The sequence below is a fragment of the Eutrigla gurnardus genome (genome assembly GCF_963514095.1).
Source record: "Eutrigla gurnardus genome assembly, chromosome: 1".
Lineage (NCBI taxonomy): Eukaryota > Metazoa > Chordata > Actinopteri > Perciformes > Triglidae > Eutrigla > Eutrigla gurnardus.
Window position 1 is genome coordinate 33,331,427 of NC_139915.1, and position 22,997 is coordinate 33,354,423.

At 43.4% G+C, this 22,997-nt stretch overlaps 2 protein-coding genes across 5 annotated transcripts in view; both read left to right on the forward strand.

The window, feature by feature from the left end:
• iqgap1 (IQ motif containing GTPase activating protein 1) overlaps positions 1-15,808 on the forward strand; it is a 36,316-nt gene extending 20,508 nt beyond the window's left edge. Inside the window, exons 16-37 of the mRNA XM_084010751.1 lie at positions 2,223-2,313; positions 2,392-2,559; positions 3,097-3,239; positions 3,329-3,499; positions 3,588-3,671; positions 4,501-4,572; positions 5,081-5,150; positions 5,476-5,840; positions 5,918-6,081; positions 8,614-8,838; positions 9,436-9,576; positions 9,672-9,756; positions 11,162-11,394; positions 11,479-11,611; positions 11,690-11,792; positions 12,266-12,401; positions 12,488-12,575; positions 12,779-12,988; positions 13,077-13,243; positions 14,602-14,724; positions 14,802-14,910; positions 15,317-15,808. Of these exons, the coding sequence (XP_083866877.1) occupies positions 2,223-2,313; positions 2,392-2,559; positions 3,097-3,239; positions 3,329-3,499; positions 3,588-3,671; positions 4,501-4,572; positions 5,081-5,150; positions 5,476-5,840; positions 5,918-6,081; positions 8,614-8,838; positions 9,436-9,576; positions 9,672-9,756; positions 11,162-11,394; positions 11,479-11,611; positions 11,690-11,792; positions 12,266-12,401; positions 12,488-12,575; positions 12,779-12,988; positions 13,077-13,243; positions 14,602-14,724; positions 14,802-14,910; positions 15,317-15,430 (3,195 nt within the window). The 3' untranslated portion in view covers positions 15,431-15,808. The remainder of the gene's footprint in view (positions 1-2,222; positions 2,314-2,391; positions 2,560-3,096; positions 3,240-3,328; positions 3,500-3,587; positions 3,672-4,500; positions 4,573-5,080; positions 5,151-5,475; positions 5,841-5,917; positions 6,082-8,613; positions 8,839-9,435; positions 9,577-9,671; positions 9,757-11,161; positions 11,395-11,478; positions 11,612-11,689; positions 11,793-12,265; positions 12,402-12,487; positions 12,576-12,778; positions 12,989-13,076; positions 13,244-14,601; positions 14,725-14,801; positions 14,911-15,316) is intronic.
• Positions 15,809-18,278: 2,470 nt separating this feature from the next.
• The window catches only part of crtc3 (CREB regulated transcription coactivator 3), a 35,410-nt gene continuing 30,691 nt past the window's right edge, over positions 18,279-22,997 (forward strand). For all 4 annotated transcript variants that reach the window (XM_084010782.1, XM_084010783.1, XM_084010784.1 and 1 more), the window contains exons 1-2: positions 18,279-19,576; positions 22,751-22,858. In XM_084010782.1, the coding sequence (XP_083866908.1) occupies positions 19,445-19,576; positions 22,751-22,858 (240 nt within the window). In that variant the 5' untranslated portion in view covers positions 18,279-19,444. The remainder of the gene's footprint in view (positions 19,577-22,750; positions 22,859-22,997) is intronic.

Sequence of the window (22,997 nt, forward strand, 5' to 3'; positions counted from 1 at the left end):
ATCATCATCTTCCAACCCACTCACTTCCTGTCTGTCTGCCTGCTCTCTCTCTCTGTCTCTCTCATTATCTGTCTGTCTCCTCTCTCTCTTCTGAGGTTTGACCTGTATGTCCTACTTTCACATGTGTCTCCCCCCCCCCCCCCCTCCCCCCCCCCCCCTGTCTCATTTGCCTGTTATCGCCGTTCGGCCGCTGATTGTAGACGTAGCGTGCAGCATGTTTGCATATGAAGTCGCGTGGAGACGAACCATGTTTGGGTCGGGGTTTTTTTATTTGCTGTAGGTGAGGTCAGAGGTCAGACTGCCGGAGCCGTGAGATCTTCGAGGCTTAAAGCGCTTTGCTCTCGGTTCCTTCAGAACAAGTTCTGCAAATAGAACCGTTCTGTGTATTTAAGTCTGTTTTTAAACACAGATAAAGGAAGTGTCTTTATCAAGCCGCCGCCGCCCCCCCCCTGTTTTAAATGTCAAGCCGCCGCAGTTAAATGCCCCTGAATGCATCACGCAGGGACACGACGTCACACAACGGGACCCGCAAATAAAAAACACCAGTAAAGAAACAGGAGGGAGAGGAAGAAAAACACGATTTCACAGAGACAGGAAATAACAGGCTCTGCTGCCATAAAAGGGCAGAAAGCTGACCATTATATTAAATGGGGCAGACACACACACACACACACACACACACACACACACCAGTCTCTGCTTGGTGATTGGTGCGTGTGGCTGTTCGAGGCGATTAGCTGAAGACAGGAAGTAGTTATGGTGGTGTGTGAGCTTCCTGTTGGAGGTCGGTGCCGACGCCATGAGTCCCCCTGCTGAGGGGGGCGGGTCTAAAGGGAGCGGGACTAGAGGGGGCGGGTCTAGAGGAGAGTGGTCTAATGGGGATGGGTCTAATGGGGACGGGTCTAGAGGGGACGGGTCTCGAGGGGACGGGTCTAGAGGGGCCCGACTCTGCCGTGTCGACTCAAAAGGGATTAGTGTTAGTAATTAGTATTTAATTAGTATTAGTATAAGTATTAGTAGTTGTATTAGTATAAGTATTAGTAGTTGTATTAGTATAAGTATTAGTAGTTGTATTAGTATTAGCAGTATGTAATCCCCCACCAAGTCTGTGTGAAGTCTTATGTGAGTTTCCTGACGTTATCCCTCTGATATAATATAAATAAAACCAGACCTTTCATTACTTTATTTTTATATTGTAAGTATAGAAGCTGTGATGTCGGCCGGTTTGCAGTGGTTACAGATGACAGGAGGTCTGGAGTCAGACAGAGAAGTTAGTCCAGATTAGCAGCAGGAAGTCCCGCCTCCGCATGTCGTCTTCAGATGCTTCTCCCCGGTGTGTAGAAGCACCGACCGGGCCCGTTAACCGTTTTACAAGCCTCTCACGTGTGTCTACAAACACACGATGAGCTCACGGCCTCTAAGGAAGTGAAAGAAAAAAAGGAAAACAGAAAAAGTTCACACACAGCAGAAAAGGTTGAATTCCAAACGTCCGCCTGCTTTCACTTCCTCTCTTCTTCTACATGTGATGAACCACGCCGAGCTCCGCCCGCTGTTCCACCGCGCCCAGTCTCATCACCTACACACAAACACCAATTACATCGCCCCGAACACACACACACACACACACACACACACACTCAGGTACAGTAACGGCTCCCATGTTGGTGCACCAACCCTCCTCCCCTCGCATAAGAAGGCTTCCTCCAAGATCGGGTATCAGCAGGACCCGCCCACCTCTTTCACACACACACTCACACACACACACACTCACACACTCTCTCACACACACACACACACACACACACACACACACACACACACACACACACACACACACACACCCCTGCTCTTGTCTACCCTGAAGCACAACCCGAAGAGGCGGGACACACGGGAGGGGAGAGGCCCTAAACCCAATGAGTTGGCAGCTCCAGCTGCCCGAGTGTTATTCAGAGACAGAGTGCGCCCTCTGGAGGCAGTTATGTGTCACTGCAGGTTTTAATAAATCTGTTGAATTCAGCAGTGAGGTTTTTAGGTTTGGTGAGCCAATGGAATCAAGTGACGTAAAGGAAAGAAATCTGTCTTTTTAAGGTCTGTTGTGTGTATTTATCGAGCTGTTAGACTGACCTTTGGAGTTTTATTCTTACTCAAACCATAAAACAGCTGAAAGCCTGGCAGCCATGATGTTAGTTGGTTGGTTTCTGAACGTATCCGCATCCTTCCAGGAGACCCAGGACCCGTCTGCTGTGCTGTGGCTGGACGAGATCCAGGACGCGGTCCTGAAAGCAAACCAGGACACACAGGAGGCCTTCCAGTGTGAGTCTCCATCCCTACTTCATACGTCACATTCACAGTAACCCGGGATCCTGATGTTACCACTGCTTGTGTCTGCAGTCGCCCAGTCCATCCAGGCGGTCAACGAGGCGGTGGACAGCGGCGATACGGCTCAGACCCTGGCCGCTCTGCGTAATCCTGGATCTGGACTGTACGGGGTCACATCAGAATGTGCCCAGACCTACCAGGACGACCTGTCCAAGATCAAAGACGGGAAGAAGGCGGAGGGTGAGGAGACGGTTTTAAAGATGTAGCTGATGACATCATCAGCGAATCATCGATTATTTCAGAACATTATGATTGAGGTCCTCATGCTCAAGTACACAGGTTTGATGCTAAATTGAACTTGTTTTTATCCACTCGAGACTAAAAATGATCAAAAATCCCTCCACAATACCACATTTACATTTACATTTACATTTAGGTCATTTAGCAGACGCTTTTGTCCAAAGCGACTTACAATAAGTAAATTTGTCAAAACATTTAGACACCAAGACCCTGAGGAACACCACAGAAGTAGTCCGGCTGTGATTAGGTGTCCAAAACCTTTGACATTTGTAGATTTCGACATTAGAAGTTCTCACACTTCTAATTTACAAAAATCATCACTCATGAACACAGTCGGGTTTGTTGGATCCACAAGAGTCTCAGCTTTCCAGGCAGACCCGGTTCCTGTAGTTCCAGCACTATTCAGGGACCCCATTGGGCAGAAATATGTAAACTGTCTGTGATGATGTCATCTCTGCGACGCCGTCGTCTGTCCAGGTGACAACGGCAGCGAGTGGGTGAAGCACTGGGTGAAGGGAGGCCACAACTACTACTTTAACCTGCAGACCAAGGAGGGCACCTGGGTGGAGCCAGAGGGCTTCCTGCAGAACAACACCCAGCTCAACAAGGACGACATCCAGGTAGCCCCTCCCCCTTTAAGCCTTTTAACCCGTGCTTTAATGCCGTGCTTTAACGCCGTGCTTTAACGCTGTTTTGTGCTCCCTGTCAGTCGGTGGTTTCCGGGGTAACCACGGCCTACAACCGAGAGCAGCTGTGGTTGGCCAACGAGTCGCTGATTGCCAAGCTGCAAGCTCGTTGCCGTGGCTACCTGGTGAGAAACGGCCAAAAGGAGCGGATCAGCTTCCTGAAATCCCAGGACCCGGCGGTGACCTGCATACAGGTGAGACCCGCCTGCACACGGCCGCCATGGAGGTCCGCTGGCAGGACTCTGACTTATCCTGATCATCTGTTGTGTCGTTCTCCCACAGGCCCACTGGAAAGGTCACAAGCAGAGGAAGAAGTTCAAACAGCGTAAGGAGTATCTGAAAGACCACAGTGACGACGCCGTCAAGGTACGAAACATGATTCTAATCATTGATGCACAGAAACCGGCTCGTTAGGAGCTGATCAAACCTGCTTCCTGGTCTGGTGGACTCTAAATGGACCATAATGGACTAAATGAACATCATGCTGGATTGAAGAAGACTTGAAACTAGAGATTGAGACCATAAACTCATGTTTACAATGTTTACTGAGATAATACATCGAGAGAGAAGTAGGACCATTTTCTCATAGACTTCTATACAACCAGAGAGGAGTCGCCCCCTGGTGGCCAGCAGAGAGAAGTAGGACCATTTTCTCATAGACTTCTATACAACCAGAGAGGAGTCGCCCCCTGGTGGCCAGCAGAGAGAAGTAGGACCATTTTCTCATAGACTTCTATACAACCAGAGGAGTCGCCCCCTGGTGGCCAGCAGAGAGAAGTAGGACCATTTTCTCATAGACTTCTATACAACCAGAGAGGAGTCGCCCCCTGGTGGCCAGCAGAGAGAAGTAGGACCATTTTCTCATAGACTTCTATACAACCAGAGAGGAGTCGCCCCCTGGTGGCCAGCAGAGAGAAGTAGGACCATTTTCTCATAGACTTCTATACAACCAGAGAGGAGTCGCCCCCTGGTGGCCAGCAGAGAGAAGTAGGACCATTTTCTCATAGACTTCTATACAACCAGAGAGGAGTCGCCCCCTGGTGGCCAGCAGAGAGAAGTAGGACCATTTTCTCAAAGACTTCTATACAACCAGAGAGGAGTCGCCCCCTGGTGGCCAGCAGAGAGAAGTAGGACCATTTTCTCATAGACTTCTAGTAGAAATAAAGAATAAAGTATTTGTGTTTGTCTCTCTCAGATCCAGTCCATGGTTCGGATGTACCAGGCCCGTAAGAAGTACAAGGATCGTCTAAAGTACTTCAGAGACCACGTGAGTATTCACAGCCTCAAACCTCGTTGAGCCCAAAAATTAGGTGTTTTTTTTAATCCTTATGTAACCAGAAAAGTCCCATTGAGGTCAAAGAGAGCCGATACAAGTCCAGATAGGAAGCATCATAAACAAGTTTACTCTCCAAGTAAAACAGAACGGCCACTTTGTTCCATATGAAGTATTTTTAAACGTGTGGAGAGAGTTAAATAATGCCATGGGAGTAACAAGACCTCACAGATCCACAATGCAGCTCTGTTCGGGACCAGGAGGAGGGTTTCTCTGGTTATCAGGTTTTGGATCATTTGAAGCAACCAAGACAAACGTTGTAAATCAACCAAACATCTGGGTTTGACAACAACTAACTGTGGAGTAATCTAATTAAAAGAAAAGAGCTTTGAATGTCCCCGACACGTCCCCTGGATTCCTGCAGTGCTGGTTTATCATGAGGACTATTGATCAGCCGAGTTGATTGCCGGTCTCAATGTGATTGCCTTTTTGTTTTTTCCAGATCAATCAGATCGTAAAGATTCAGGCTTTCATTAGAGCCAACAAGGCCAGAGACGACTACAAGACGCTGAGTGAGTACCATCCCATCACCGGTCTTTTAATAGGATTATATATATATATATATATATATATATATATATATATATATATATATATACGTTTTATATACATCAAGTCCTGATAGCTTTATATAATTTACTTATTTTTTTACTGAATAAAGCATGAATGCATCATAATTTAACTCAGTGCAACCTCCGTTAGCATTAGCTGCTAGCTCCGTTATATAGCCACCGGATGCTAACGGCTAACGCTAACTAGCTCTCCTGCAGATTTCACCACCGATTAGCCTGCGTGTTTGCCTCCTAACCAAAAACGTGCTTCCCCCCCCACCCACAGTCAGCGCCGAGGACCCCCCGATGGCGGTGGTGAGGAAGTTCGTCCACCTGTTGGACCACAGCGACCAGGACTTCCAGGAGGAGCTGGAGCTGATGCGGCTCCGCGAGGAGGTGGTCACCAACATCCGCTCCAACCAGCAGCTGGAGAACGACCTGAACCTGATGGACATCAAGATCGGCCTGCTGGTGAAGAACAAGATCACGCTGCAGGAGGTGGTGTCCCACAGCAAGAAGCTGACCAAGAAGAACAAGGGCCAGCTGTCCGACATGATGATGATGAACAAGCAGCGCGGCGGCCTGAAGGCCCTCAGCAAGGAGAAGAGGGTGAAGCTGGAGGCCTACCAGTTCCTCTTCTACCTGTTACAGGTGACCGCACATCTCTGACCTCTTTTAGACTCCTCATCAACCTGAACACATGGCATTAAGCTTCTCCTCTCTTCCAGACCAACCCCACCTATCTGGCCAAGCTGATCTTCCAGATGCCCCAAAACAAGTCCACCAAGTTCATGGACTCGGTCATCTTCACGCTGTACAACTACGCCTCCAACCAGAGGGAGGAGTACCTGCTGACCAAGCTCTTCAAAACCGCCCTGCAGGAGGAGATCAAGTGAGAGCCGTTTTCATTCTCACGTTTGAAGTAGCGCGTTGGAAAAGATATGTGGAAAGTTAGGGTTCGGGGTTTGAGTTAGTATAGTAGTTAGTGAGCAGTTAGTATAGTAGTTAGTGAGCAGTTAGTATAGTAGTTAGTGAGCAGTTAGTAGTTAGTGAGCAGTTAGTATAGTAGTTAGTGAGCAGTTAGTATAGTAGTTAGTGAGCAGTTAGTAGTTAGTGAGCAGTTAGTATAGTAGTTAGTGAGCAGTTAGTATAGTAGTTAGTGAGCAGTTAGTAGTTAGTGAGCAGTTAGTATAGTAGTTAGTGAGCAGTTAGTATAGTAGTTAGTGAGCAGTTAGTAGTTAGTGAGCAGTTAGTATAGTAGTTAGTGAGCAGTTAGTGTAGTAGTTAGTGAGCAGTTAGTATAGTAGTTAGTGAGCAGTTAGTATAGTAGTTAGTGAGCAGTTAGTAGTTAGTGAGCAGTTAGTATAGTAGTTAGTGTAGTAGTTAGTGAGCAGTTAGTGTAGTAGTTAGTGAGCAGTTAGTATAGTAGTTAGTGAGCAGTTAGTATAGTAGTTAGTGAGCAGTTAGTAGTTAGTGAGCAGTTAGTTTAGTAGTTAGTGAGCAGTTAGTATAGTAGTTAGTGAGCAGTTAGTATAGTAGTTAGTGAGCAGTTAGTATAGTAGTTAGTGAGCAGTTAGTAGTTAGTGAGCAGTTAGTATAGTAGTTAGTGAGCAGTTAGTATAGTAGTTAGTGAGCAGTTAGTGTAGTAGTTAGTGAGCAGTTAGTATAGTAGTTAGTGAGCAGTTAGTATAGTAGTTAGTGAGCAGTTAGTAGTTAGTGAGCAGTTAGTAGTTAGTGAGCAGTTAGTATAGTAGTTAGTGAGCAGTTAGTAGTTAGTGAGCAGTTAGTAGTTAGTGAGCAGTTAGTATAGTAGTTAGTGAGCAGTTAGTATAGTAGTTAGTGAGCAGTTAGTAGTTAGTGAGCAGTTAGTATAGTAGTTAGTGAGCAGTTAGTATAGTAGTTAGTGAGCAGTTAGTATAGTAGTTAGTGAGCAGTTAGTGTAGTAGTTAGTGAGCAGTTAGTAGTTAGTGAGCAGTTAGTATAGTAGTTAGTGAGCAGTTAGTAGTTAGTGAGCAGTTAGTATAGTAGTTAGTGAGCAGTTAGTATGGTAGTTAGTGAGCAGTTAGTGTAGTAGTTAGTGAGCAGTTAGTAGTTAGTGAGCAGTTAGTATAGTAGTTAGTGAGCAGTTAGTAGTTAGTGAGCAGTTAGTATAGTAGTTAGTGAGCAGTTAGTAGTTAGTGAGCAGTTAGTATAGTAGTTAGTGAGCAGTTAGTATGGTAGTTAGTGAGCAGTTAGTGTAGTAGTTAGTGAGCAGTTAGTATGGTAGTTAGTGAGCAGTTAGTGTAGTAGTTAGTGAGCAGTTAGTAGTTAGTGAGCAGTTAGTATAGTAGTTAGTGAGCAGTTAGTATAGTAGTTAGTGAGCAGTTAGTAGTTAGAGAGCAGTTAGTATAGTAGTTAGTGAGCAGTTAGTATAGTAGTTAGTGAGCAGTTAGTAGTTAGTGAGCAGTTAGTATAGTAGTTAGTGAGCAGTTAGTGTAGTAGTTAGTGAGCAGTTAGTATAGTAGTTAGTGAGCAGTTAGTGTAGTAGTTAGTGAGCAGTTAGTATAGTAGTTAGTGAGCAGTTAGTGTAGTAGTTAGTGAGCAGTTAGTAGTTAGTGAGCAGTTAGTATAGTAGTTAGTGAGCAGTTAGTATAGTAGTTAGTGAGCAGTTAGTAGTTAGAGAGCAGTTAGTATAGTAGTTAGTGAGCAGTTAGTATAGTAGTTAGTGAGCAGTTAGTAGTTAGTGAGCAGTTAGTATAGTAGTTAGTGAGCAGTTAGTAGTTAGTGAGCAGTTAGTATAGTAGTTAGTGAGCAGTTAGTGTAGTAGTTAGTGAGCAGTTAGTATAGTAGTTAGTGAGCAGTTAGTATAGTAGTTAGTGAGCAGTTAGTATAGTAGTTAGTGAGCAGTTAGTAGTTAGTGAGCAGTTAGTAGTTAGTGAGCAGTTAGTATAGTAGTTAGTGAGCAGTTAGTATAGTAGTTAGTGAGCAGTTAGTATAGTAGTTAGTGAGCAGTTAGTATAGTAATTAGTGAGCAGTTAGTAGAGTAGTTAGTGAGCAGTTAGTATAGTAGTTAGTGAGCAGCCGCATCCTTCTGAGGCTGCATTCAATGATGCATCACAGCGGCTGTGAAAGGCCTGTTTAATCTCAAACACTCCTTCAAATGCAGCAATTTCCTGATTCGGATCCTTCACAACTCATCCCAACATTCATAGTGTGTCTCTGACGATGGGATTTGAATCAACTGAAATATTATCATGAGGCATATCCTCCTTCATGATATGAAAAGAAGAGAATATGATCTCTGGCTCCATTTTAATCCGCTGGTTGCTAGGTGATGGGAGTGGCATCTCGTTTAGAGACCGCTCGGTTTGGCCTTCACAGCCCCTGATGAGCGTTTCTTTAACATTTGGAGACTCTTCACTGAGTGTGATTGGTTCGTCTGCAGGTCCAAGGTGGACCAGATGAAGGAGATCGTGACGGGAAACCCGACGGTCATCAAGATGGTGGTGAGCTTCCACAGGGGGGCGCGGGGCCAGAACGCCCTGCGGCAGATCCTCGCTCCCGTCGTCAAGGAGATCATGGACGACAAGAGTCTGAACATCAAGACGGACCCGGTGGACATCTACAAGAGCTGGGTGAACCAGATGGAGACGCAGACCGGAGAGGCCAGGTGAGCTTCCATATCCAACACGCTTCATTTGGTTTTTATTAGCGATGGTAAATACTGTCGTCGAAAGTTCATTTTAATAAATAAAGTAAAAACATTTTGTATAAATATTAGTATTAATTATACATTATAATAATGAAGTTTTACATTTTAATAATAAATAAGTTAATTTAACATTTTTCTGAGTAAGATTTCATAAAAAACTCTAAATTGGAATCTGTAACTTTCATATTGTCATAATGGAGTTACAATAAAATATTTGAATGTACTTTATTTTATGTACACCAACACACACAGGTGTTTTGAACACAATTAAAAAAGAAAGAAAGAAGAAATCTATGAAATATAGAGTAAAATATAAAGAAATAAATGAAACACATGAAGCCAGAAATAAAGCAAATCAAGTTAAATTTGTTTGCGTGAGTTTATAATCCATTTAAAATAGGCAACAACCACATATCATTCAGACACTTAATGGTATTCATGGAGTTGGAGTACACGGTACTGCTGCTGTGTTTTACTGCTTGTGTATACTAATATATGACGGAAGTGTTCTCAGTGATGATGTCATTAACGGTCCCTCCATGTCCTCCTCGACAGTAAGCTGCCCTACGACGTGACTCCGGAGCAGGCCATGGCCCACGAGGAGGTCCGGACCAGACTGGAGGCCTCCATCAAGAACATGAAGACCATCACCGACAAGTTCCTGTCCGCCATCATCGTGTCGGTGGATAAAATCCCGTACGTCCCTCGCTGCGTCCTCGTTGATAGTCTCCCTCTGCCTGTCTCACTCTGCCTGTCTCACTCTGCCTGTCTGTGTGGTTTCTGTCTGTCAGATACGGGATGCGGTTCGTCTCCAGGGTGCTGAAGGACACCCTGCATGAGAAGTTCCCGGACGCTACAGAAGACGAGCTGCTCAAGGTTTGCCTCTTTTACTGTATCCGTCTATTTAAAGGGTAATTTCACCCAAAATCACTGAATCGTATAAACGGATCATTTTAGTTTGACATATGAGTGGAAGTCTGTGATACTGACTCTGTTTATGAGCACAAAAGCCCCTGAATCTGCATAGATAACATTCCTACTCCCCTCCTAACTCCATTAGTCTCATGTAATCTACTTAATTGAATCAGCTAATCAGTTGTTTTTTATGCCTCTTCATGCTCGATTACTTCCAAGAAACCTCTGAGCATATCTCTGGGAAACACGAGATTTAAAGAGATGTTTTAGTGTAATTACTTGTGGAGAAATAAATCAGCTAGTTAATTAGTCTTAGTCAGCCACCACATCATGTGAACTGACCCTTTAAATCCCGCTGAGTCAGAACTCAGCTCCTCTTCTCAAAGAGTTTTCTTTCTTCTCCCGTTTCTTACACTGTCTGTTTTTCCTGCTGTGGCTCCGCCTCTTCCCGCCTCGCCTCGCCGGCCGGCTGCAGCCTCTCTGTGGCGTTGGGGGCGTGGCCTTCTCTCTTGTGGCTTTCCTGCTCCTTCCTGCACAAGCCCGTGTCCTGACATGGTCAGGAGCCTTTCCTCCTCTCTTGTTTCTTCTTTACGGTAGCACCTCCTCGTCTGAATACAGCTCTAAAATAGAAAGATGTCATTTTAGTCCCTAACGACTTCAGTTAAATGAACATAATCGTAGGTTTGATGTCTGCTTCTTTGCATTTCTGTGTTTACTGATATAATTCAGCGCTGGAAATACCAGTATTTATCTTTATGGTTGTATCAGCACCTCTAGTTACTGTGAGGAACTTTTAACCGGTTCCAGTTTAATTCTGATGCCTCGATATGAAGCTACACAAGAAAACCAGACCGCCGAAATCTCCCTCTCCTTCTTTTTTTCATCGGATCAGAGATGTTCATAATTTCCGAAAACTGGAAAGGTTTTCTTTACGAGGGTCTTCAAACAAATCTGGGAAACTTTTTTTTCATTTATTTAGGAAACTAAGTTTCACTGATATTCCAGACTTGATTTTTATTGATTTATTTTGTATTATTTTCCATTTTACTACTGACTGGTGTTGCATTTGTGTTTTTTTATTTATTTTTTAATTACTTATTTTGATTACTTTTATACATATATTTTCTTTCAAAATTGATTAGTATTTGGAAACACACTACCACCTTTGTCCAGAGGGGGCGCCAAAAACGACATAAATGAAAGTTCCTCGTAGTAACTTTAACGTTTCCTTCTGTGTCAAATTTAAGAGCTTGTATATGTTAGTGTAAATAAAGTTTATTATAGTACGACTAATGATTATAAAAAGCATGAAAACGTCCTCATAATAATTTGAAGCGACTGACTCATTTTGATTTGGGCGCTCCAGATCGTGGGGAACCTGCTGTATTACCGCTACATGAACCCGGCCATCGTGGCCCCCGACGCCTTCGACATCATCGAGGTGTCGGCCGGCGGCCAGCTGACCACGGAGCAGCGGCGGAACCTGGGCTCCGTCGCCAAGATGCTGCAGCACGCCGCCTCCAACAAGATGTTCCTGGGAGACAACGCCCACCTCAACCCCATCAACGAGTATCTCAGCGCCTCCCACCAGAAGTTCAGGTCTGTCTGCATAGAGACAGGAAACACTCCTCACTTTCTTCAGTTTCCTGTCTGACATTTATTCTCCCGCCTTTCCAATCGCAGGCGTTTCTTTCTGGCGGCGTGTGACGTTCCCTCGCTGGAAGACAAGTTCAACGTGGATCAGTACTCGGACTTGGTGACCGTCACCAAACCCGTCATCTACATCTCCATCGGAGAGATCATCAACACCCACACGGTGAGTTTGGACCTCACGTCTCCTCCTTCTGGTGGTTTTTGAGAGGTTTTGTGACTAACACGCCGTATGTCCCGTCAGCTGCTGCTGGACCACCAGGACGCCATCGCTCCGGAGCACAACGACCCCATCCACGAGCTGCTGGAGGACCTGGGCGAGGTCCCCACTGTAGAGTCCCTCATCGGTGGGTGGAGGGAGACTCTCTTCTGTCGTTGTGGTTCCAGTCCAACAACAAAACTGCAATATATCATATGATAGCTTTAATCTGTCATGAATGTCTTTCTTTAGTGTGTTTATAGTTTGTTGCTCAAGTAAAATATCTCAAAACCTAAAGTTCAAAGAGAGTTACTCCCTCCACAGAAACTCCTGATGGGAAAAAAAGATTCATATCAAGTATTTATACTGAAAAATATCTTGTTATGTTTGTTTTTAAGAGAAGATGATTGAATAAAATATTGAGATTTTATTTATTAATAAATTAATAATAACTGTATTTATCTCTTTATATTTTTAGGGGGTTAATTCATTTTTATATCAATTGTAAATTAGAAAAAAATTATTGGAAAAATAAATAATAGTTGCAGCCGTAGAGAGCAATCATGAAAGAGTATTTAATGACGTGATGCTTTGATCTGATTGGCTGTCCGTCTGGTTCAGGTGAGAACCCTCTTCCCCCTGACGACCCCACCAAGGAGCAGATGGGGAAGACCGAGGTTTCGCTCACGCTCACCAACAAGTTTGACGTCGCCGGCCAGGCCAACGTTGAGATGGACGCCCGCACTCTGCTGCTCAAGTACGTCCACGCTGGAGAGTCATGAATCCATTCTGGGGTTCTGCTTTCGGAAACTTTAACCATTTCTTCAAATGTTTGTTTTTCAGCACCAAGAGGCTCATTGTGGATGTGATCCGGTTCCAGCCTGGGGAGACCCTGACTGAGATCCTGGACTCAACAGCTGGCACAGAACAGGTCAGGAATACGACTTTAGGGCCTGTACTGTAGGGAGACGGAGCCGTACCCAGCATGCCGTCTGTCTTCGTAACACTTTACATTGTAGCGAGCGACGGAGACCGAGCCGTACCCAGCATGCAGTCTGTCTTCAAGAGACCGAGCAATTTACAATAACGACACTATTACAATAAGTGTAAACCATGTGGTTTCCCTGGCAACAGGAAGCGGAGTACCAGCGCGCCATGCAGAGGAGGGCCATCCGAGACGCCAAGACCCCCGAGAAGATGAAGCAGGTGAAGCCGGTGGTGGACGACAGCCTGACGCTGCAGGGCAAGAAGGACAAGATCAAGAGCAACCTGCAGAGGCTGGCGGAGCTGGGCAAGGTCCACCCCGAGAACCGCTACCAGGACCTCATCAACGACATCGCCAAGGTCGGGATCAGCACGTCATCGTCTGCATAGGTGCTTTTAAAAAACCCTCTCCGAGTTCTACTTGAACGGGATGCGTCGTGTGTTACAGGACATCAGGAATCAGAGGCGGTATCGCCAGCGGAGGAAAGCCGAGCTGGTGAGACTCCAGCAGACCAACGCCGCCCTGAACTCCAAGACCACCTTTTTCAACGTTCAGATTGATTCGTACAACCAGTATATCAAGACCTGCATGGACAACCTGGCCAGCAAGGGCAAGTGAGTGACCTTTGCTTTTATTCCACACACTTCATCTGATGTGGTTTCACTGTGAGTAAGTCTACATGTTCAGGTCTACATGTTCAGGTCTGCCGGTTCAGGTCTGCCTGTAAAAGTGAGTCATGCAGGAAATCCACATGCATACGTGATTAAAACGCAGACGGAAGTCTTAAATGTCAGCAGAGTCACAGAGAGGAGAGGAATCATGTTTTAAACAAGCTTTAATCATACAATAAACAGATAAAATGGAATAAAATATCAGCTTTAACAACAATAATAGTAGTCAAAAGGTGTGAAATAAAAACTAGTTTCATGGAATATCAGAAGACAGAATAAAATGTAATACAATGAAGTGAGTTATTAATAAAATAAATACAATTTAATTTAATTTGTGAGGGATCAGGATCTAAACCACCAGAGTACTGTGGGGATCAGGGATCAGGATCTAAACCACCAGAGTACTGTAGGGAGTCAGGATCAGGATCTAAACCACCAGAATACTGTAGGGGGTCAGGATCAGGATCTAAACCACCAGAATACTGTAGGGAGTCAGGATCATGATCTAAACCACCAGAATACTGTAGGGAGTCAGGATCAGGATCTAAACCACCAGAGTACTGTAGGGAGTCAGGATCATGATCTAAACCACCAGAATACTATAGGGAGTCAGGATCAGGATCTAAACCACCAGAGTACTGTAGGGAGTCAGGATCATGATCTAAACCACCAGAATACTGTAGGGAGTCAGGATCAGGATCTAAACCACCAGAGTACTGTAGGGAGTCAGGATCATGATCTAAACCACCAGAATACTATAGGGAGTCAGGATCAGGATCTAAACCACCAGAGTACTGTAGGGAGTCAGGATCAGGATCTAAACCACCAGAGTACTGTAGGGAGTCAGGATCAGGATCTAAACCACCAGAATACTGTAGGGGGTCAGGATCAGGATCTAAACCACCAGAGTACTGTAGGGAGTCAGGATCATGATCTAAACCACCAGAGTACTGTAGGGAGTCAGGATCAGGATCTAAACCACCAGAGTACTGTAGGGAGTCAGGATCAGGATCTAAACCACCAGAGTACTGTAGGGAGTCAGGATCAGGATCTAAACCACCAGAGTACTGTAGGGAGTCAGGATCAGGATCTAAACCACCAGAGCAGAGGTCCTCCTATGTCAGGTGTTAGTTTAACAGAAGCAACTTCTTGTCTATGGGCGTTTCTACCCAGATATCCCTCCACAGAAAGTAGACCCTTAGACACCCCACGATCACACGTCGTAAACGGACTCTGGTTTGAGGATCGACACCGCTACTGTCCGCGATGATGTCATGATGCACCTTTAACTTTCCTCTCAGGCTGTCAAAGAAACCCGGAGACAACAAGACCAAGAAGAGTAAGCAGGTTTCTCAGAAGTACACGGCGTCCCGCCTCCACGAGAAGGGCGTGCTGATCGCCATCGAGGACCTGCAGCCCAACCAGTGAGTCCGGCTTCCTTTCAAGTCCTCATTGATCGCCTTGATGTTTCCCATCCTGATGGCTCCTCCCTCTCTCTCAGGTTCAAGAACGCTATCTTTGAGATTTCCCCGTCAGAGACCGTTGGCGTCTTCGAGGTGAAGGCCAAGTTCATGGGCGTCCACCTGGAGACGTTACAGCTGGAGTACCAGGTCGGCTCTTTTTCACCACTTTGGGTTTTATTTACTACAAACGCTGCTTTCTTTCCTTCTCGATTCCTGAACTTACGAAGCGCGGAGAGCCTGAATAAATGTATCTAACAACTTATTTAACACTTAAATCACCGCGTAGGAAAGCACGTTGCTGAGACAACTCCATTCGTAGCAATAAACCATGGTGGAATTAGCAAGTTAGCTAGCTAACTAGCAGAGACGGCTAGTTGGCTAACCTGCTATATAATATATATAATATAATATATATATTATATTGTATATATAATTTTATATATGTATAATTTCTCCATAAATCATTATCAGCTTTCGCCATGTTTTTTAATGTATAAAATCTTCTATAAATCAGATTTTGAATTGTTCTAAACAACACACTGTCGTCCCTCAGGACCTCCTCCAGCTGCAGTATGAAGGCGTCGCCGTGATGAAGCTCTTCGACAGGGCAACCATCAACGTCAACCTGCTCATTTTCCTGCTCAACAAGAAATTTTATGGGAAATAGAAATGAATATACATTTATATATAAAGAAAGAGAGAAAAAAGGGCTAGAGACACTGATTTAAACCACAAAACCCACTGAGGGTTGCAGAAAGACCTGAACCAGCCCAGCTTCTCCACACATTCCCTACTGCACTTCCTCCTCTCACGTGCCTATGCAGATTTATGTGCATTATTTTTTATTATTATTATTATTATGTGGATCACCATATGTGCTTTAATGGATCGGTCCATTGTTACGGTCTTCATTGTCTGTAACTGCGGCTAGAGGTCAGAGGTTTGACATTTGTATGTTTTGCTTTAAATATTCTGAATATTTTGTGCATGGGCCTTGATTAATTATATATATATATAAAAAGAAAATGTATGTTTTATGTAAAGAGATGGCGTCTTGTGTCTTTCTTAGCTGTTTGGTTTCTGATAATGGTTTCCTCCGCCGACATGACGAAGTGCTGGTGTAAGTCCCCCCCCCCCCCCCCCCTCTCGATGACATCATCTCTGAACGTGCTTAGAAATGATGAATGGATCCAACATTTATATCATCATAAAAAAAACGACCACAGTTATGAATATTTACATTTTGGGGGTTTCCTCACTGTAGCTGAGTAACTGAGCGGTCCCTGACATGATGGAGGATTTCCTGTTTGCGCTCTCGTTACCTAGCAACCAGCTGTGGTTGACAAGACGGGGCACAGAAGAGATAACTGATGATTAAATCCGAGAACGGTCATAATATTCTTTTCATTTCACGTCATGATGGAGGATTTGCTTGGTTATTATATTTTAGGCTGAGTATTTCTGCAGCATCATCTGATCCAATCAGGTGATCCAGTCGTCTCCGGCGTGCAATGAATTGTGGGAAACGTTGGAACCTCTGAATCTGGAATGAGAAGGCCACATTTCTGAGCTGCATTTGAAGGCGTCTTTGAGATGTGAGGCTACTGATGCCGTATTTTATTTTGAATTTTTTATTTTATTTTTTTAATTTTCACATATTTTGCTATGAATATGATCTCAACTCATCCTTAACTCTAATATTCTGATATCTGTGCAAAGAGATGGTGGCAGACTTATTTGACAAAAATTGCAAAAGAAATTGAGTTTAAAAAAGTTTTAATTTTAATTAATTTGAAATAAAATATAAAATAACAAATACATATTGCCATGAAAACTCTCCAGTTGATTATTTATTCATATATATATATATATATATATATTTACAATTTGTCTGAAATATGTTTAAATATGCAAATGAGGCATTCTCTTATCAGATATGTGCTAATTTGCATACAGTTTCAGAAATATGAAACTGAATCTGAGCTGATGAATGACATAAGTGATATTAAATCTGTGCAAACACACGTGACATGGAAGACATTGGATGAAGTCGGGTTCAAATTAATTGCTTTGTGAGACATATTAGAGGTTTTTAAGGAGGAGGAGGATCTCTTTGCATCAGAAAATACAGCCATAAAAAAATACAGCGATTTAATCAATTTTCTTAATGTGTTTTTTTATAACAATAAATAAATCTGACTGATATATGAAGATATCACCAACCTAGTTGATTATTTACATGAAGTTTTCTGGAATTGTATGTTTAAATATGCAAATGAGGCATAATCTAATGGTGAATTTAGAGAACAAATCCACAGATGCAAAAAGTATTAAAAATAAACACCTAAATGTGTATTTTAGATGTTTGCTTTCCAGCCGTATGAAGAAGAAGACTTCTCTGAATCCATCAGTGCTCTAAACATTTGGATGTGCAACACAATGAATGAATACTGAGGTTTTCATGCTGTCTTTGTTGGAAAGTGAGAAGCTGCCCTTTTTATATTTTATAATTTATATTTGATGTCCTGCATGTGAGGATGAGCAGAGTCCGACTTCTTGTGGTCCAGCAGATGTCACTCTGCAGCACCTTCCCATACTGATCAAGTTCCACATTATTTTGAGATTCTCGGGATTATTTTTTAGAAAATGTCACATTATTTTGAGAATGTTTACTATTTTGAACTTATTACTTACTTATTACTTATTTTGAGATACGACTTAGTTATTTTGAGAAATGTACTCATTATTTTTGAGCACTAAATTAAAAATACTGCAAATGTTTCACATTCATTACACTAAATACATTTTTTGGAGCTATTATTTTGAGATACTAAATCAAAATATTGTAAGATACTGAGATGCTACGTCAAAAATACACATTATGTTAAGACACTAAGCCATAATTTTGTGATACCAATTATTTTAAGAGATGTTCTCAGTATTTGAGATACTAAGTCTTTACTTTGAAAAGGCTTCCTATTATTTTGATGTATGAAGTCACTATTTTAAGGTTTCTCTTTATTTTGAGACACAAAATAATATTATTTTATTATTATTTTGAAGTTTTTCATTATTTTTAAATAAAAAAATTGAGAACGTTTCACATGATTTTAAGACACTTAAGCCATTATATTATAAAGGTAATTCATTATTTTGAGAAATGTTTTTTTTAGATACTAAATCTGTATTTTGAGAAGTTTTCTCATTATTTCTGAGACACTAGGTCAAAACACTGAGAATGTTTGGTATTATTTTGAGATACTAAGACTGTATTTTGAGAAGGTTTCTTATTATTTTTGAGATGCTTACTCATTATTTAAAAAAAAGAAAACAACTCCTAATTTACAAGATTTGTATTAATGGGCTTCCATCGCTTTTAAAACATCTGAATACAACAGCTGATCCATAGCTGATAACATCGGGGACCCTGCAGTGACTCTGTCGCCCCCTTGTGGTCACCGCGGGTACCGACGCCGTTTAACGAGGTAATGTTTTTCTCGCAGCAGTTACGAGGAGGATAACAAGCCAGCAGCGGATTTGAGTCGCTGATACGAGTCCTGTCAACCGACGGCTAAAAAAAAACATATCGCAGAAGGGAATCGTGGTTCCGCAGCGACGTTTTTTTTTTCTTCTTCTTGTCGTCTTGTTTGTTTGTCTCGACTGGACTCGTTTTTGGGAGTTTGTCTGAAATCTGTCCGCTCGTCTCGTGGATTAACGCGCAGAGAGACTCGCCGGAGAAGCGCTGCGATATCAGTCTTTTAAAGTGTGAAATTGTGGATTACGTTTCCTGGATCGGGTCCGCTTTGGAGCTTTTCACCCCCCCTTTTTTTAGTTTGTGTGTTTAAACAAACTCAAGACATTTTTTTAAAAGCGAAACCAGAGACCAGCGGACACTTGTTGAAAACACGAATTTACCGAGCAAACCTTTGCCCCAACAAGCTTTGCTAACGTTTTTTAGCTGTCGATGCTAACAACTTTTTTGTCTCTCTCCAACAAACAGTCGCTAAATCCGCTACGGCTCGCTCAGTGTGTTAGATGTTAACCCGGGTCAAGCAAGTCGGTCAAAGTGCGTGTGTCAAAAAAAATACACAATTAATGTAATAATAACAACAACACTAGTTGAGAGATGGCGCTGACAGCAGCTTAGCTCGGGGGGCTAGGTAGCTGCAGCTGTTCTGCGTCGCGTTAGCAATGCCGGCTAACGTCACGGCTAGCCCCGCATTCAAACAAGTGGTTCGCTGGAAAATCGCGTCAAAATGAAGTTGCGTGGTGTCGTCAACTGCGTTTATTTCAGCTCGGAAAGTTGTTAGTTGAATTTGTTGGTGAAAATAAATAAATAATTGAAGGGGGCTTCGTTTGCTCCGCTTGTCCGGGGACACAGGAAGACAACTTTTTTATATACATTAACGTTAGCCTAGCTGCGTTAGCTTAGCTGCGGTAGCCTAGCTGCGTTAGCTTAGCTGCGTTAGCTCGGCTTATCAATAACAGAGTTCTTCTTGGAGTAACTTTTAGCCAGCTAGCGATGTGTGCTGCGTGTTTTAAAACTCCGATGGCTTCACCGCAGCGCTCACTGGAAGACTTTGGACACTAGGCTTCCCTCCCCAAGAAACATCTACCTTTTCTCCTTCCCCACTTCCTTTCCTTCCTCCTCCCCGAGAGTTGTAAAACTGCGGCCCGCACCATGTCCGGCTCCCCGGGCACAGGTGGCTCAAACCCCCGGAAGTTCAGCGAGAAGATCGCGCTGCACAACCAGAAGCAGGCAGAGGAGACGCGGGCCTTCGAGCAGCTGATGACCGACCTCACCGTTTCCAGGGTAAAACAAACATGCATTTATTTAGTTAGTTAATCCCCAGCTAGTTTATAATTGTTCTTGTGTGTGATGAGTCTGATTGAGATTCTTCTCTGCAGACAACATCAGTGTAATTAACGACAACAAAAACGCATTTAGACTCTAAATTCAGTGCATTTGCAGTAATTAACCGTGCAAGACCTACTTTTTTCCCTTTTTTTTTTTAAATGAATTTTTCTGAAACAGGAAATGGGGAAAGTAGCTCCTCTGAACTTCCCCTGGTTGTGAATACCCAAAAGGAAGCAGCCTGTGATGCCACAGTTTGCCTGTTTTCATGAGCACCTTGTTATTCCATCGTATTTAATGAATTCCCACGAGTTTATAACATGCACATCCTGGATCACAGAGGAGTGGAAACCAGCCCAGGAGGATGGCTCTGTTAATGCACACGCTCCTTATTGTGCTCCTTTTTTAAATGACACAGTCAGATGCTTTTGTTGTGTCACATTTAAGGCGGCTGAAGGACAGGTAACATTAATACAGGTGTGCCTTGACGTTTCTCATCTATGGCCACATTCAGCTCACCAATTTAAAGTTGTTTTCTAAGCAGCATGTAGCGTTAAAAACTTCATGATGGGGCGGCAACTAACAATTACTGTCGGTATTTGTAAATTTAATATTTTTTGGATGAATAAATTAATCGCTGAGACCGTGACAGGGCCGATAACGCTTATTACTAATCTAGGAGACCGATAACCGATATTTTAAACCGATATTTGTCTGCATTAAAAAAAAAAAGTGTCAGAATTTAGAGTAACACTCAAAACTTTGTTCTTTAAAGCATCTGTTTAAGTCACAGAGCCTTTTAATGTGACCGTGACACGAAAAAGTGCAGGGAGCTATCAGCAGCTTTATGAAGAAGAACAAATAAACACATAAAATAGTCCCCTGAAGTTTTATCAAAGTTGATTTTCACCAAGTTTGATCAGATTTTCTCAGTTATTTAATTGTGTATCACAATATCTCGATATATGATGTCGTCATGATATAATTCCATAATTATTATTGAATTATCCCCATGCTTTTTTGTGGACCTGTTATTTCTTAGATTAAAAAAAATCAACTTTTCACGACCATTTCAAACATGTAGTACAAATTCCAAGAAATAAAACTAGCGATCGCTGGGAGGATATAAAGGCCCTTTCACATTATCATCCTCATGCCAACGGCTCACAATGTGTGCTTTCTATGGGGATGGAGAGGCCTGAGTTGCCGTTTTCGAGGAGCACGGGGTTTTTCTTTTTTTCTTTCAAGGTTTTGAGGCGACGCTGAATGGAGGTTGCCACAAGGTATGAACTGTCAGTGACCCTGAGGGACTGAAAGGTGCAGTCAGCGAGGCCGAGGCCCGCCTTGGCACAGGACACGCTGCCAGCAAACAGCTGGAATTAGAAGTAGCCTCAACATTTACACCGGCAACCCTGAAGAACCGAGTATAACCCCCCCACCCCCCCACCCTGAGGGTCTCTGTAGTCCCCGAGTCCATGAACAGATCCAGCCTTCTCTCGGCCGCTGTGCTGCGGCGAGTTGGCATCCGCGTGAACCCTAAACGTGTAAAGCATGTTTGATGTTATGCAATAGCCAACGCCAACACTGGAGTAAGAGGTTTATATGGGGATTAGTTTTGTTTATTTTAATATCTTCTTCTCTCTGTGTGTGTGTGTGTGTGTGTGTGTGTGTGGAAAATTGAATGTTGCATCCAAACGAGTCACATTAATGTCTGAAATATGTGCGTCTGGACAGGCGTGTCCCTCGGTTTCGGTCCAGCGGGGACGGTTGTGATCGGATATCGGTTGACGGAGAATTAAATGAACATTTGAGGGTCCCTTATGTTGTATTTGAAGGCGTGATTTTTGCCTCCTGGAAGTCAGCTGGCAGGTTTGGGTGCAGCTCTTCAAGGTAATCAGATTTATAGCCGCGGCGTCTTGGGAACTGTTGTTTTTAAGACTACCAAAACAACAAGAGGACAACAGGGACAGTGTATTACAGACCAGTTAATGAGTGGACAAGGTGGTGTTGAGCTTGTGTGAGACAAATTCTAATAACAAATTTCTATAATAATGATAATAATTCACAAAAATAATGGGTAGCGCCGCCTCGTCCTCTGGCAGCGAAGCACTTCGGGGAAAAACATCAGGGAGGTTTTTGTTTGTCTGGATTTGTGTTGTTGCGTTCAGTATTTAGTATTTTTTGGGACTGGTTGGTCGGCCCACCTCAGACCCTTACAGGAGGGGGGTCCGGCCCATTGAGGGCCTGATTACTTACAAACCCGACGGAGCTCCAGGATCCGGGGACGGGGCGAGGCCCGGGCCTGACACGGTTCACACATACCGTGATTATGTTTATTTTAGATTAATAACGTGATGGCTGGATGAGAGGGTTTCACTGTTGGGCTTGTTGTGCATACACGGTAAGGGTTTAATAATAATGTTAATATTCACAATAATAATGTAAATATTACCAATGAAAAAACATGAAAATGGTATAAAAAGTAATAAATGGATACATAAAGTAAAGAGTAATTACCAACCTAGAAAAACAGGGAAAAAAGAGAGAAATATAATAACTTATACGCTGGAATATAAATGGGTATTATATAATTAAAGACAGGAACAGAATCATTAATGATGACATGATGGTTTTGGCCTACGAGATAAAAACAGCGGTAGAAATGACCAGAATGTGACTGCCACACTTCACCGTATAACTCCACACAAACTGAGAAATGTTGCACCCAAAGGATAAAGCCGTTCTCTTAATATCTTGTCGTATTCATAATCTCTTTGAGAGAGCTCTGTCCGTTTGCTGTAAATCTCTGGGGATAAAATCGAATAAGGTCACTCTTTGAGATTCAAATTTTGCCCTTTCGCCGGTCCAAGGAAGAAATGCCCCCTCTGATTTGCCTGTTTTCCCTGATAACAAGCTGCCGATTGGCTGGGTTTACTTCACCTTGGCAGAACAAGCCGCCGTCTGTCGGCTGCCAGGTGATCGCTGTGGCATCGAGTGCTGCTTCGCCATCCGAAGCTGCCCGTTGTGTTTGAAATGTCTTATTTGAGATTTTCTATCCCGAATGTCCTTCTCATGTCCACAACCCATAACCCTTCACGTTTTGTCTTTGTCCCCCTCTTTTTTGACTGACAGGTGCAGTTTCAGAAGGTCCAGCAGCTCCGTTTGACTCAAACCCGGGCGCAGTACTATGGCTCTCTGCCAAACGTCAATCAGATCGGCAACGCCAGCGCCGAATTCCAGGTGAGAACTCGTCACGGCCTCGACGCCGCGGCGTGCTTGGAATTCAGAACGCACAAACTCTTTGACACGTAGCAGAAATCTCAGATCAAATGGGGCATTCGTTGTCAGCGTTTCAGTCTGAACCTTTACAGATTTGTGT